At 41.9% G+C, this 15,005-nt stretch overlaps 1 protein-coding gene across 1 annotated transcript in view; it reads left to right on the top strand.

Moving 5' to 3' along the window:
• The window catches only part of LOC106589298 (vesicle-fusing ATPase), a 47,320-nt gene that overhangs the window by 3,106 nt on the left and 29,209 nt on the right, over positions 1-15,005 (top strand). Inside the window, exons 2-3 of the mRNA XM_014179080.2 lie at positions 13,552-13,637; positions 14,113-14,212. Coding sequence (XP_014034555.1) covers positions 13,552-13,637; positions 14,113-14,212 — 186 coding nt within the window. The remainder of the gene's footprint in view (positions 1-13,551; positions 13,638-14,112; positions 14,213-15,005) is intronic.

Below are 15,005 nucleotides of genomic sequence, written 5' to 3' on the forward strand. Positions count from 1 at the left end.
AATACCATCCTAAAAATATAAAAGATCGAGTCTGTATTTGGGGAAACAGCGCCGCTGTTCACCCCAGCGCCTTTGTTATTTTTTTTGTGGGGGTTGTTGAAGTGGAGGAGAGAAGCGCGCGCGCGTGTGCGTGTGTGCGTGTGTGTGTGTGTGTGTGTGTCCCTTCACAAAAAGGTGTTATTATTAAAATATATTATAGCGGCCCTTGTGTGCACATCCAGTAATACCGTATACCCTGGTATGGTACAGTATGACGGTATTAAAATCTGTATACTCCCCAACTCTACCGACCACATCCTTTTCACATCGACAGGGTGTAGTGGAGCGGGTTGAAAGATTCCTTGGTGTCCACAACACTAAGGATCTATCATGGTCCAAACACACCAACACAATTGTGAAGAGGTCACAACAACGCCTCTTCCCCCTCAGGAGTCTACACCCAGTGTTTCCCCTATATTAATTTAGTGGTGGGACGCCACAATTAATGGCTGCCATTTAATGGGCTTCTTACCAATTGTGCTATTCTGTGTGTGTTTTCATGTTTGTAACTTTTATTTGTACATAATGTTTCTGACACTCTCTCTTATGACTGAAAAGAGCTTCTGGACATCACAACAGCGATTACTCACCTCTGACTAAACAAAGATGTTATATTTAATGAATCGGAGGTGAAAAATGCCTGGTCCTCCTGGACCAGGCCCAAATCCCCATCATTGGCATGAATAGGAGATGCCGATACAGGGGGTGCATATCCGGGTGCTTGGTAAGAATGCTCTGACGCTCGTCGCATGTGGCAGGGCATGCAAACTATTACGGATTACAAAGGGAAACTGAGCTGCCCAGTGACGCGAGCCTACCAGACGAGCTAAATGCCTTTTTATGCTCGCCTTGAGGAAAGCAACACTGAAGCATGCGTAAGAGCACCAGCTGTTCTGGATGACTGTGTAATCACGCTCTCCGTAGCCGACGTGAGTAAGACCTTTAACCTCTATGGGCTAGGCGGGACGAATTCGTCCCACCTACGTAACAGCCACTTGAAGCCTGTGGCGCGATTTTCAAAACCTTAAAAATCCTATTTAAAGACAAGACTCTCTTTAATCTAACCACACAGTCCGATTTCAAAAAGGCTTTACAACGAAAGCAAAACATTAGATTATGTCAGCAGAGTACCAAGCCAGAAATAATCAGACACCCATTTTTCAAGCTAGCATATAATGTCACAAAAACCCAGAAGACAGCTAAATGCAACACTAACCTTTGATGATCTTCATCAGATGACAACCCTAGGACATTATGTTATACAATACATGCATGTTTTGTTCAATCAAGTTCATATTTATATCAAAAACCAGCTTTTTACATTAGCATGTGACGTTCAGAACTAGCATACCCCCGCAAACTTCCGGGGAATTCGCTAACATTTTACTAAATTACTCACGATAAACGTTCACAAAAAGCATAACAATTATTTTAAGAATTATAGATACAGACCTCCTCTATGCACTTGATATGTCCGATTTTAAAATAGCTTTTTGGTGAAAGCACATTTTGCAATATTCTAAGTACATAGCCCAGGCATCACGGGCTCGCTATTTAGACACCCGGCAAGTTTAGCACTCACCATAATCATATTTACTATTATAAAAGTTTGATTATCTTTTGTTGTCTTCATCAGAATGCACTCCCAGGACTGCTACTTCAATAACAAATGTTGGTTTGGTCCAAAATAATCCATCGTTATATCCGAATAGCGGCGTTTTGTTCGTGCGTTCCAGACACTATCCGAAATGGTAAAGAAGGGTCGTGCGCATGGCGCAATTCGTGACAAAAAAATTCGAAATATTCCATTACCGTACTTCGAAGCATGTCAACCGCTGTTTAAAATCAATTTTTATGCCATTTTTCTCGTAGAAAAGCGATAATATTCCGACCGGGAATCTCCTTTTCGGCAAACAGAGGATAAAATCACAAAGACGGGGGCGGTCAGGTCACGCACCTAAGCCCAGAGTCCCTTGATCGGCCACTTGAGAAAGGCGATAATGTGTTTCAGCCTGGGGCTGGGATGACGACATTCAGGTTTTTCCCGGGCTCTGAGCGCCTATGGACGACGTAGGAAGTGTCACGTTAGAGCAGAGATCCTTAGTAAAAGATAGAGATGGAAAAGAAGTTCAAGAAATGGTCAGACAGGCCACTTCCTGTAAAGGAATCTCTCAGGTTTTGACCTGCCATTTGAGTTCTGTTATACTCACAGACACCATTCAAACAGTTTTAGAAACTTTAGGGTGTTTTCTATCCATATGTAATAAGTATATGCATATTCTAGTTACTGGGTAGGAGTGGTAACCAGATTAAATCAGGTATGTTTTTTATCCAGCCGTGTCAATACTGCCCCCTAGCCCTAACAGGTTAAACAGGTCAACATTCACAAGGCTGCAGGGCCAGATGGATTACCAGGGCGCATACTCGGAGCATGCGCTGACTAACTAGCAAATGTCTTCACTGACATTTAACCTCTCTCTGGCTGAGTCTGTAATACCTACAATGTTTCAAGCAGACCACCATTGTCTCTGTGCTCAAGAACGGCAAGGTAACCTGCCTAAAGGACTACCGCCCCGTAGCACTCACGTCTGTAGCCATGAAGTGCTTTGAAAGGCTGGTCATGGCTCACGTCAACACCATCATTTCAGAAACCCTAGACCCGCTTCAATTTGCATACCGCCACAACAGATCCACAGATGATGTAATCTCCATTACACTGCCCATTCCCACCTGAACAAAAGGAAAACAGACAGCATTCTCACGTAGGTTGACTACAGTTCAGTGTTCAACACCATAGTGCCCTCAAAGCTCATCACTAAGTTACGGACCCTGGGACTAAACACTCCACAAATTTCTGGCTAACAAACTATGGTTTTGGTAAGTCGGTTAGGACGTCCAAGTAATTTTCCCAACAATTGTTTACAGACAGATTATTTCACTTAATTCACTATCACAATTCCAGTGGGTCAGAAGTTTACATACACTAAGTTGACTGTGCCTTTAAACAACTTGGAAAATTCCAGAAAATGATGTCATGGCTTTAGAAGCTTCTGATAGGCTAATTGACATCATTTGAGTCAATTGGAGGTGTACCTGTGGATGTATTTCAAGGCCTAACTTCGAACTCCGTGCCTCTTTGCTTGACATCATGGGAAAATCAAAAGAAATCAAGACCTCAGAAAAGAAATTGTAGACCTCCACAAGTCTGCTTCATCCTTGGGAGCAATTTCCAAATGCCTGAAGGTACCACATGTACAAACAATAGTACGCAAGTGTAAACACCATGGGACCATGCAGCCCTCATACCGCTCAGGAAGGAGACGCGTTCTGTCTCCTAGAGATGAACGTACTTTGGTGCAAATCAATCCCAGAACAGCAACAAAGGACCTTGTGAAGATGCTGGAGGAAACCGTTTTGTACCTGTCTACAGTTGAAGTCGGAAGTTTACATACACCTTAGCCAAATACATTTAAACTCAGTTTTTCACAATTCCTGACATTTAACCCTTGAAAAAATCCCTGTCTTAGGTCAGTTAGGATCACCACTTTTATTTTAAGAATGTGAAATGTCAATAATAGAGTGCTTTTATTTCTTTCATCACATTCCCAGTGGGTCAGAAATGTACATACATACACTCAATTAGTATTTGGTAGCATTGCCTTTAAATTGTTTAACTTGTGTCAAATGTTTTGGGTAGCCTTCTACAAGCTTCCCACAATAAGTTGTGTGAATTTTGGCCCATTCCCCCTGACAGAGCTGGTGTAACTGAGTCAGGTTTGTAGGCCTCCTTGCTCGCACACGCTTTTTCAGTTCTGCCCACAGATTCTCTATAGGATTGAGGACAGGGCTTTGTGATGGCGACTCTAATACCTTAGCCATTTTTCCACAACTTTGGAAGTATACTTGGGGTCATTGTCCATTTGGAAGACCCATTTGCGACCAAGCTTTAACTTCTTGACTGATGTCTTGAGATGTTGCTTCAATATATCCACATAATTTTCCTCCCTCATGATGCCATGTGTCTTGTTAAGTGCACCAGTCCCTCTTGCAGCAAAGCACCGCCACAACATGATGCTGCCACCCCTGTGCTTCGCTGTTGGGATGGTGTTCTTCGGCTTGCAAGCGTCCCCCTTTTTTCTCCAAACACAACGATGGTCATTATGGCCGAAAGTTATATTTTTGTTTCATCAGACCAGGGAACATTTCTCTAAAAAGTACGATCTTTTCCCCCATGTGCAGTTGCAAACTGTAGTCTGGCTTTTTTATGGCGTATTTGGAGCAGTGGCTTCTTCCTTGTTGAGCGGCCTTTAGGTTATGTCGATATAGGACTTGTTTTACTGTGGATATAGATACTTTTGTACCGGTTTCCTCCAGCATCTTCACAAGGTCCTTTGCTGTTGTTCTGGGATTGATTTGCACTTTTTGCACCAAAGTACGTTCATCTCTAGGAGACAGAACACGTCTCCTTCCTAAGCGGTATGACGGCTGCGTGGTCCCATGGTGTTTATACTTGTGTACTATTGTTTGTACAGATGCACGTGGTACCTTCAGGCGTTTGGAAATTGCTCCCAAGGATGAACCAGACTTGTGGAGGTCTACAAATATTTTTTTCTGTGGTCTTTGCTGATTACTTTTAAACAAGTTTTGTTTAGCTAATAAAATTTAAACATTCCATCAAACTACTTTTGGGTACCTTGTTAACATTTCCAACATGATATCCATGTCTTAAACATGGCTACGTTTCGGAAATGGCAAAGAAAACGTGTAATCTGCTTGACACATTAAAGTTACTTACCTTACAGATCACAAAGTCAGATAATTTCCACTCCATTCATATGCAAATCCTTTTGATTCATACACTGGCTTTTCTTTCTGTCGTGTTTTTATTTTATACCTGCCCTTCCCTTATCTACATTGAAATAATATAATTTCAGTAGTCCTCTATTATGATGCATTTTTTTTTTTTATATCTCGCATAGCTCATTAGTACACCCCTGGTTGAACACATATGTATCTATTCTAGGTCCTAGGATACAACAAAAAATAATGTGGATACCACCAAAGGACACCTTACAATAATGAACACCTTGTGAAACGGCTGTGAAAACCAACCTGGCATTATTTAAGATTAAGACAAACTTTTTATATTTTTTGGTACAGTTGTCATGCATTTTCTTCTTTTTTTTGTACACTGACATGGCAATTAATACAATTTAAGACTAATATACTGAATTATGGTGTGTGTGGAATATTGAGGAGGTGGTTGCTGTGTGGGTGGGAGGTTCTGCCTCTCACTTGTTCTCAGCAGGCAGCCAGTCTTGGAAGGGGGACTTGAAGAGGGAGACTGCAAAGTACAGGCACTGCTGCTCTCTTTGTTCTGAGTCTTTGCAATGCCTGTGTTTTTAGTTAATCTGTGTCTCACATTATGTGCCCAGTATGATAGAGCAATAACATTTCTTAGCAGATAATGACAACATGACAATAACAGTAGCTGTAGATGATGTAATGAAAAGTTGGAGGGTGGTTGGTAATGGAGGAAATCAGGTGGATCCATATGGGATCAATATCATGCCAAATGTATTGTGAACTCACAGCATGCATTTTGTATTCGTGTATCATGATTTGTACAAATAAGTACCAATCCACAATTGTGAATCACCAATCCACAAACACCTTTTTGATTTGTTTTTCTAAATTGATATATAGAATTGTTTTATAACTGCAGATGTTCAGGTTATTTCCAAGGACCTTAAGTAAAATGACTGCCGGGAAGACAAACATTATCACGAGTAGAAAGCGATTTGTAGTCGTAGAAAAAATTGATGCTCCCATAAAAGTTGATCCCGTTGATGCTGTTGACCCGGATCACTGGTAGCTGCGGAAAAGGAGGCGCTCAAAGGGGGTGAGTGTAACTGGTGTGAAATGGCTAGTTAGTTAGCGGTGCGCGCTAATAGCATTTCAGTCGATGACGTCACTCGCTCTGAGACCTTGAAGTAGTTGTTCCCTTTGCTCTGCAAGGACCGCGGCTTTTGTGGAGCGATGGGTAACGATGCTTCGAGGGGGACTGTCTGTGTGCAGAGGGTCCCTGGTTCAAGCCCAGGTTGGGGCGAGGGACGGAGGCAGTACTGTTACAAAGTCTGTATGATATATCCTTCATTTATAGTGGCGCTATCACGGCCAGCTAATTCAACTATTTGTGTGATGAACGGGTGTACACCGCAATAGTGTTGCAAATATAGAGTAATCTAGGGCTTTCAATTATTTAAGTTGGACATACTATGGTTACGTATATGATTTAACATATTATGGTTACCATACTATAATTTCTGCAGCCCTACAGGCATCAACATGGCCCAACGAGAGGCTGCCAGCAATTTTATAGAAATCGCATTCTATGAATAGAAACCTTTTTTCTACGACTACAAATCGCTTTCTACTGTGATAACTTTTTTTCTACGTGTGAGAAATTCTTGTCTTTTTCTTGTCATCAAATCTCTGCCGAAAGTCAGGTGACAGGTGACCTAAGCGCTTCCAAAGTAGCGATATGCAACTCCATATATGTGCAAATCTTTATGGCAGTCATTTTACTTAAGGCTCTTGGAAATTACCTGCATATCTGCAGTTAAAAAAAAAATGTTGGAATGCAATATCGATTTACAAATCAAAAGGTGTTTATTTGTGGGTTGCGATTTACAATTGTGGATTGGTGATTTATTTGTACAAATCATGATACATGCATACAAAATGCACGCTGTGAGTTCACAATACATTTGGCATGATATTGATCCCATAGATTCACGTCTGGGTGTTGGCAGAACCCAAAGGTCCTGGAGAACAGGAGCAGAGTTAAAGGGAACAGGGTATAAGCCAGAGACAAGCAAACACACAGGTTACACTTTTTACAGGGAGAAAATTTGATGGATTAGTGCAGTGTTTATAAATGAGAGAGATGTACTTTTAACACTTTTGGAAGGTATAGCCTACCTAAAGCTGTCCATCATTGCCTTGGAGGTGGCCTTGCCAGTCTCTTCCTTGATGGGTATCATACAAAACGAAAATCTATTTTTGGTTCCAAGCACCCTTTTTAATGGGTTACAGAAGGGAGTTTAGAGTTAAGCACACACTCTTCCTTTACTGACCTTAATGGGTATTGCCTCCACCCACCCACTTGGAAAATTGATCAGTCGCCGTCAGACACCAGCAGTTGCTGTTCCTGGATTTCGCGAAGGCTCCGATGAAGTCCACCCCTAACATTTAAAGTGTTAGTGTCATACATTATGTATCCGTATCTGTATCATACATTATGCATATTTTCATATTTGTAAACATACTGACATACACACTATAATATTGAACTCTGCTTTGGTCAAATACAGTAACCATTACCAAACAACTTATCAGGGCAAAATTTGTATTGGGACACGTACCGATCATGTGCCATGGTGAAACAACTGATGGGCTTCAACACCAGCGCCACAGTCTTTGCCCTCTCAAACTTCTGACAGGGTACTGACCTTTTTTTTTTTAAGCAAAAATTGACCAATTAAAACATTTTGTGCACTCTGACATTCATTTAAATCATAATTTCAGATATAATAGAATGCGATTGATAAACAAAAGGTTACTTCACTTGCCCAGCTGTCCACCTCCTTGACAATTCCCTGTCAGAAGAAGCGTAGGTTGATTTTTGGCAATCATGCACTTCACTCCGAAATGGCCAGCGTGCATCTTGGTCAGCACGGCCTCCTCCTTAGAAGAAATCACCCTTCTGTGTGGTTGGCCATCCTCCCCTCGTAGGTACATATGATTGCCTAACAAGTTGGGAGAGGAGTTGAAATAACTTTTACATTTGCACTTCTCTCTCTCTCGCGCTCGCTCGCTCACACACACACACACACACACACACACACCTAGTTAAGGGCATTTGGAATTACCATAGTTGCTTAGACCTATCCATTTGATTGATCAGTTTTAACTTATAGCTAGATACCTCAATATGACCGACATGTAACTATATCAGTCGAGGCTGCTGAGGGGAGAATGGCTCATAGTAATGGTTGTTATGGAGTCAATGGAATGGTATCAACCACACCACGTGTTTGATACCATTCCATTTACTCCATACATTATTATGCGCCATCCTCCCCTCAGCAGCCTCCACTGAACTATATGAATAGCTAGCAACATGTAAATGACTAACTAGCTAGATAGAAAATGGTGGTTGAAAGATTGTTGTACATAGCTAAATCTGTCCAGTTATCATCTTAACGTTACCCTGATTTGTGATTTTTCTCTGAATGTTGCGCCTCTTGTCGAGATCAGTGGTGTCTTCATAGTACAGTCATGGCCAAAAGTTTTGAATGACACAAATATACATTTTCACAAAGTCTGCTGCCTCAGTTTGTATGATGGCAATTTGCATATACTCCAGAATGTTTTGAAGAGTGATCAGATGAATTGCAATTAATTGCAAAGTCCCTCTTTGCCATGCAAATGAACTGAATCCCTCAAAAAACATTTCCACTACATTTCAGCCCTGCCACAAAAGGACCAGCTGACATCATGTCAGTGATTCTCTCGTTAACACAGGTGTGAGTGTTGATGAGGACAAGGCTGGAGATCACTCTGTCATGCTGATTGAGTTCAAATAACAGACTGGAAGCTTCAAAAGGAGGGTGGTGCTTGGAATCATTGTTCTTCCTCTGTCAAACATGGTTACCTGCAAGGAAACACGTGCCGTCATCATTGCTTTGCACAAAAAGGGCTTCACAGGCAAGGATATTGCTGCCAGTAAGATTGCACCTGAATCAACCATTTATCGGATCAAGAAAATGACTTTACCCCAGTCCTCAGCAGTCCAATCCCTGTACCTTTTGCAGAATATCAGTCTGTCCCTGATGTTTTTCCTAGAGAGAAGTGGCTTCTTTTCTGCCCTTCTTGACGCCAGGCCATCCTCCAAAGTCTTTGCCTCATTGTGCGTGCAGATGCACTCACACCTGCCTGCTGCCATTCCTGAGCAATCTCTGTACTGGTGGTGCCCCTATCCCGCAGCTGAATCAACTTTAGGAGACGGTCCTGGCACTTGCTGGACTTTCTTGGGCGCCCTGAAGCCTTCTTCACAACAATTGAACCGCTCTCCTTGAAGTTCTTGATGATCCGATAAATGGTTGATTTTGGTGCAATATACTTGCCTGTGAAGCCCTTTTTGTGCAAAGCAATGATGACGGCACGTGTTTCCTTGCAGGTAACCATGGCTGACAGAGGAAGAACAATGATTCCAAGCATCACCCTCCCTTTTGAACCTTCCAGTCTGTTATTTGAACTCAATCAGCATGACAGAGTGATCTCCAGCCTTGTCCTTCTCAACACTCACACCTGTGTTAACGAGAGAATCACTGACATGTCAGCTGGTCCTTTTGTGGCAGGGCTGAAATGCAGTGGAAATGTTTTTGGGGGATTCACTTCATTTGCATAGCAAAGAGGGACTTTGCAATTCATTGCAATTCATCTGATCACTCTTCATAACATTCTGGCGTATATGCAAATTGCCATCATACAAACTGAGGCAGCAGACTTTGTGAAAATTAATATTTGTCATTCAAGTCTTTTGACCACGACTGTACTGTTAGCTGATAATGTTTACTTTGCAAGCTACCGTTAGAAACTATGTACATAGGGGTAAGTAGACCTAATGTACTTTTTTCCCTCTCCAACCAATGTAGGCCTACCTTGTGACGTTAACTAACATTTTCCCCTTTTCAACATTGTTTAATCTCGATTGCTGCTGGCAGACATGATAGGCTAGCTACATTGATTGATTGAACCACGTCAAATTGGATAGCTAATGTAAGCTAATAACAGATCACGTCAATATGGCTAGTTAACAAGTTAACTTTCAGTGGATAAACTAGATGGCTATATCCAAATATTGTTTGATTTGCTTGCAATCTATAGTGTCAACGACAGTAGTCTGACTGAAAACTTTATCAGGATGAGGACTTGTCAATTTTCAAGCCTAGTCTCTAAGCCTAATGAAACATGTTTGCTTACAATGCCTTGCAATGAAGGGCAGCTATTGGTTGATGGATAGAAATACAAAAAAAGCAGACATTGAATATCCCCTTGAGCATGGTGAAGTTATAAATTACACTTTGGATGGTGTATCAGTATATACAGGCGTCCTTCCTAACTCAGTTGCCGGAGATGAAGGAAACTGCACAGGGATTTCACCATGAGGCCAATGGTGACTTTAAAACAGTTAGAGTTTAATGGCTGTGATAGGAGAAAACTGAGGATGGGTCAACAACATTGTAGTTACACCACAGTACTGACCTAATTGACAGTGAAAAGAAGGAAGCCTGTACAGAATAAAAATATTCCAAAACATGCATCCTGTTTGCAACAAGGAACTAAAGTAATTCAAAAACCTGGTTCAGTCAGTTTTCCTCCAGACACTGGGAGATGAATTCACCGTTCAGCAGGACAATAACCTAAAACACAAGGCCAAATCTACACTGGAGTTGCTTACCAAGAAGACGGTGAATGTTCCTGAGTGGCCGAGTTATAGTTTTGACTTGGCAAGACCTGCAAATGGTTGTCTAGTAATGACCAACAACCAATTTCACAGAGCTTCAAGAATTTAGAGAAGAATATTGAACAAATGTTGCACAATCCAGGTGTGGAAAGCTCTATAGACTTACGCAGAAAGACGTACAGCTGTCATCACTGCTAAAGGTGCTTCTACAAAGTATTGACTCGGGTGTGAATACTTATGTAAATGAGATATTTCTGTATTTAATACATTTGCAAAAATATATAAAAACAGGTTTTCACTTTGTCATTATGGGGTATAGTGGGTGGGGGGGAATAATTTTACACTTTTAATTCAGGCTGTAAAACAACAAGATGTGGAATAAGTCAAGGGGTGTGAATACTTTCTGAAGTCACTATATGTCCGCTTGTTTTCATGTTGTCTTTTTGGTCTCGTCTCCTTCGCTCTTTCTGCTGTGACTATGCACCGTCCCACACACACACACACACCAAGCCTCTCCCCCTGCCACTCACAACAAAGATGAGGGATCACTTTTTCCTCAAGCAGTTTTAACTCACTGTTTGCATTTTGAGGTTTGGTCCAACAGAATCGGTCATATTCCCATGTAGATTGTTCTCAATAATTTGTTCTTAACTGACGTAGGAGTAAAGTGACTGGTCAACAGGATAGATAATAGACCGTGTGTGTGTGTACGCATAGAGTTAGTGCAAAAATGGGGCAATGCAGGTAATCTGGGTAGCCATTCGATTAGCTGGCTACTCACTAGCATGTGGGCTTGAGGTCGTTTATGAAACCTGTTAATTTTCTATAATGCCTGCTACAAGAAGTTGGACATTATTAGTGAATGTACATTATGCATGGTTCTGGTTAAATTAGTAACAAAAAACGGCATTTTCATAGACACACTTGAAAGACAGATCAGTGATTATTGCAACAAAAAAACAGGTTAAACTATTTTGATAATGGTTGTGGAAGGCTTATATTTAGCCTAGGAATGTCATTTGATTGTTTGCTGACTGTTTGAAATGCAGTGTATTTTATCATTAATTGTACAACAAAGCTTATTTAGAGAAATCATTCAATTGAGAGATCCACTGAGTGTACAAAACATTAGGAACATCTTCCTAATATTAAGTTGCACCCCCTTTTGCCCTCAGAACAGCCTCACTTCATCGGGGCATGGACTCTACAAGGTGTCGAAAGCGTTCCACAGGGATGCTGTCCCATGTTGACTCCAATGCTTCTCACAGTTGTGTCAAGTTGGTATTATGTCCTTTGGGCGGTGGACCATTCTTGATACACACGGGAAATGGTTGAGTGTGAAAAACCCAGCAGCGTTGCAGTTCTTGACACACTCAAACCGATGCACCTGGCACCTACGACTATCCCGCGTTCAAAGGCACTTAAATATTTTGCCTTGCCCATTCACCCTCTGAATGGCACACACAATCCATGTCTCAAGTCTTAAAAAGTTTCTTTAACCTGTCTTCTACCCATCATCTACCTGATTTTAAGTGGATTTAACGGGTGACATCAATAAGGGATCATAGCTTTCACCTGGATTCGCCTGTTTTAGTATGTGCCATTTGAAAGAGCATGTTCCAGTTTACACTGTGAATCGCTATGAAAAAAATCTAGATTTTTAGGCCATATCACTCAGCAGAAGTTGGAGAGTGGAGGCATGGGTATTTGAAGTCTTCAAAATAATGTTTTCTGGAGATGTATAACATGTTACACTTGTAGCTTTTTGCAGTATGAGAGGCTATGGCTTGTATAAATCACCATCATCCCTATGGAGAATTTATAGCTGTGATATATTACACGGTTACTATCAACCGTTATGAGAAAGTTGCGTAGGCCTGGAAAATAGCCTGAAGTCCGAGGTGTCACGTTGCTAGAATTTTACCATAGCTCCCCAAAGAAGTAGCTAGGAGTAATGACTTATTCTCAGGAAGATGCAAAACAACAACCCCGGCCCAGACAGTTGATTTCTTTCTTGAAATTTGCAATAGTTTGAGTTACACTGTTGGTTTAAACAGAATCCCTCAAGGGAGAACGTTTTTGGTTAACAAACCCGAGTTGTTCTGCATCTGTATGAGGCTTGTCAACCATCCTACATGTCTTTACTACCCACAAAGCCCTATTCCTCACCCTTTGCTCTTTTCACTTTCCACCAATATATTTTCAATGCTTCCCTCCCTCTTCTGGGGATATGTATGAATGGATAGCCTATAGCAGGAAAAGCTTTTCCATCCAATCAAATTAGCTGGAGTGGAGGGACAACCCCATTCGCTGCCTAGGCTAAATTGAATTTGTCTTATACCCACTAACTCGCACAGAGGCAATATGGGAAGTTTGGCACACTGGCAAAAAAAAACTATGTTTATTTGAAAAGAAGCGACCTGGTTAAGAAGAGCATAGGTTGACAATCTACATGGGAATGCAGTTTGTCCCACATGTAGCCTAGGCCTATCTGTTTGTTTGTTATACACCTCAAAATACACTTTTTTATTCAACCTGTAACTAGGCAAGTCAGTTAAGAACAAATTCTTATTTGCAATGACGGCCTACACCAGCCAAACCCGGATGACGCTGGGCCAGTTGTGCGCAGCCCTATGGGACTCGCAATTACGACCGGTTGCGATACAGCCTGGTTTCGAACCAGGGTGCCTCTAGTGAAGACCTCTAGCGCTGAGATGCAGTGCCTTAGACCGCTGCGCCACTCTGGAGCAATGTTGAGGAAATGACGCAAACCTTTAGTAGTACATTCTTTTCAAGTAGCTGATACTTTCTAAAAGGCATAGGCCATGTGATACCACAGCCAAGGGATGTGAAAGAAGAAATATTTTCATTACACCATATCAATTGCAATTGGTATGTCACTGGGACATGTGTACCTTTATTTTTTATTTTTTTTTAAAGGTTACTGAGTCTCCTGTTTCTGTTATTCTCCTTGTCAGACTATGCAAGCCGCGCGATGCCCAACAGACGAACTGTCACTTACCAACTGCGCAGTCGTGAGTGAGAAGGACCCACAGTTTGAACAGTAAGTAGTGTGTGTGTGTGAGACCACTATATGGTTGTATGCTGTTTTGTGCATGTACGTGTGTTTTGATCCCCAGCCCTGAGGTGCCTCTGCCACATCAAAGGCCTGTGTGTGTGGCGGTAGATCACAGTGGATCACTGGGGCTCAGCTCTCTAGCCATGATGCCAAAAGCCCCAGGGCCGTCACATTCTCTGTCTGTGGCTGCTCTGATTTCGTTCTCTATCACCAAATAATGTTGTTCTGTCTCTTCATCTCTGGCCTTTGTGGGACTCACCAAAGGTCTTACCTGGTGAAAGAAGTAACCCACCCCAGCAGAAAAATGTCACCATGGAACATATGGTCTCACTGTGTGTCTCTGTCGGGTCTTGACCCAATAAAGGGGATTCAGAAATTCTCTCTATCATGCTTGCTATCCATGTAAACATACATATTATAGTTTTCTCTGTATGATATGATAGTCCTCTTCTCTATGCAGTCACGTGACCGTGAGAACCACACCGATCCACAAGTTTGTGTTCACAGTGAAGACCCACCAGAGTGTGGTCCCCGGGACCATCGCCTTCAGTCTGCCACAGGTAGGAGCCACCATCATGGCCTTCATAAAATAGGCTACACACACTGTGTTCAAAGCTATCCTTACTTGATTGATAAATGATAAATTCACCAAGTCTAACCCACATCTTTTAGAGCGTTTATAACTGAAGTCATAATTTAATCGATGATAAAGTTGGTTTCTACAAGTGCAGCGCAGTAAAACGTGTGGATGTAGTTGACACCATCTGAGCTTCTTAAGCTGAGCCCATCTTCTGACTGTATTTGACTTTAGCTGTCTGGCTACTATGGCCTGTCTGTCTGCATGCTCCTCCTCCTCTCTGTTGTCTTCTATCATGTCTGTCGCTGCTTTTGACCTTTGCCTGTCTCCGCCTGCTCTTTCTCCTTCTATAAACTCTGCAGCCACAGCCGGCACACAGGTACTACAGCAACTTCCTCCTCGGCCGGTCTTATTTCACAACTAGATTGGAGTATGAACAAAAGCAGTTGTAAATAGGACGGTAGAGATATTTAGAAGGTTGTAGCAATGCGCTACACGATAACTCTTGACTGGACATGTGTCAATGGCCTAATGCTCCGTACAGTATCCTAGAGCTTCGGCCGAAGTCATGTAAAATAGGTGACACGTGGGTTCAACGATCAGTCAAAAACCCTTAGCCCAGTCCGGGCGGTTTTTGACCGTTGTGGGACTGATGTTCTTCTTGAAAGATGTTGTAAAATAAGACCGTGTTTAAGAGGAACGTTAGCCTACATCACTGTCTTTGTCAGAACACCCTAGTTATTACTGATGCTTCATTGGAGGTGTACTGTCTATTA

This window comes from Salmo salar, chromosome ssa28, assembly GCF_905237065.1.
Source record: "Salmo salar chromosome ssa28, Ssal_v3.1, whole genome shotgun sequence".
In the NCBI taxonomy this organism is placed as follows: domain Eukaryota; kingdom Metazoa; phylum Chordata; class Actinopteri; order Salmoniformes; family Salmonidae; genus Salmo; species Salmo salar.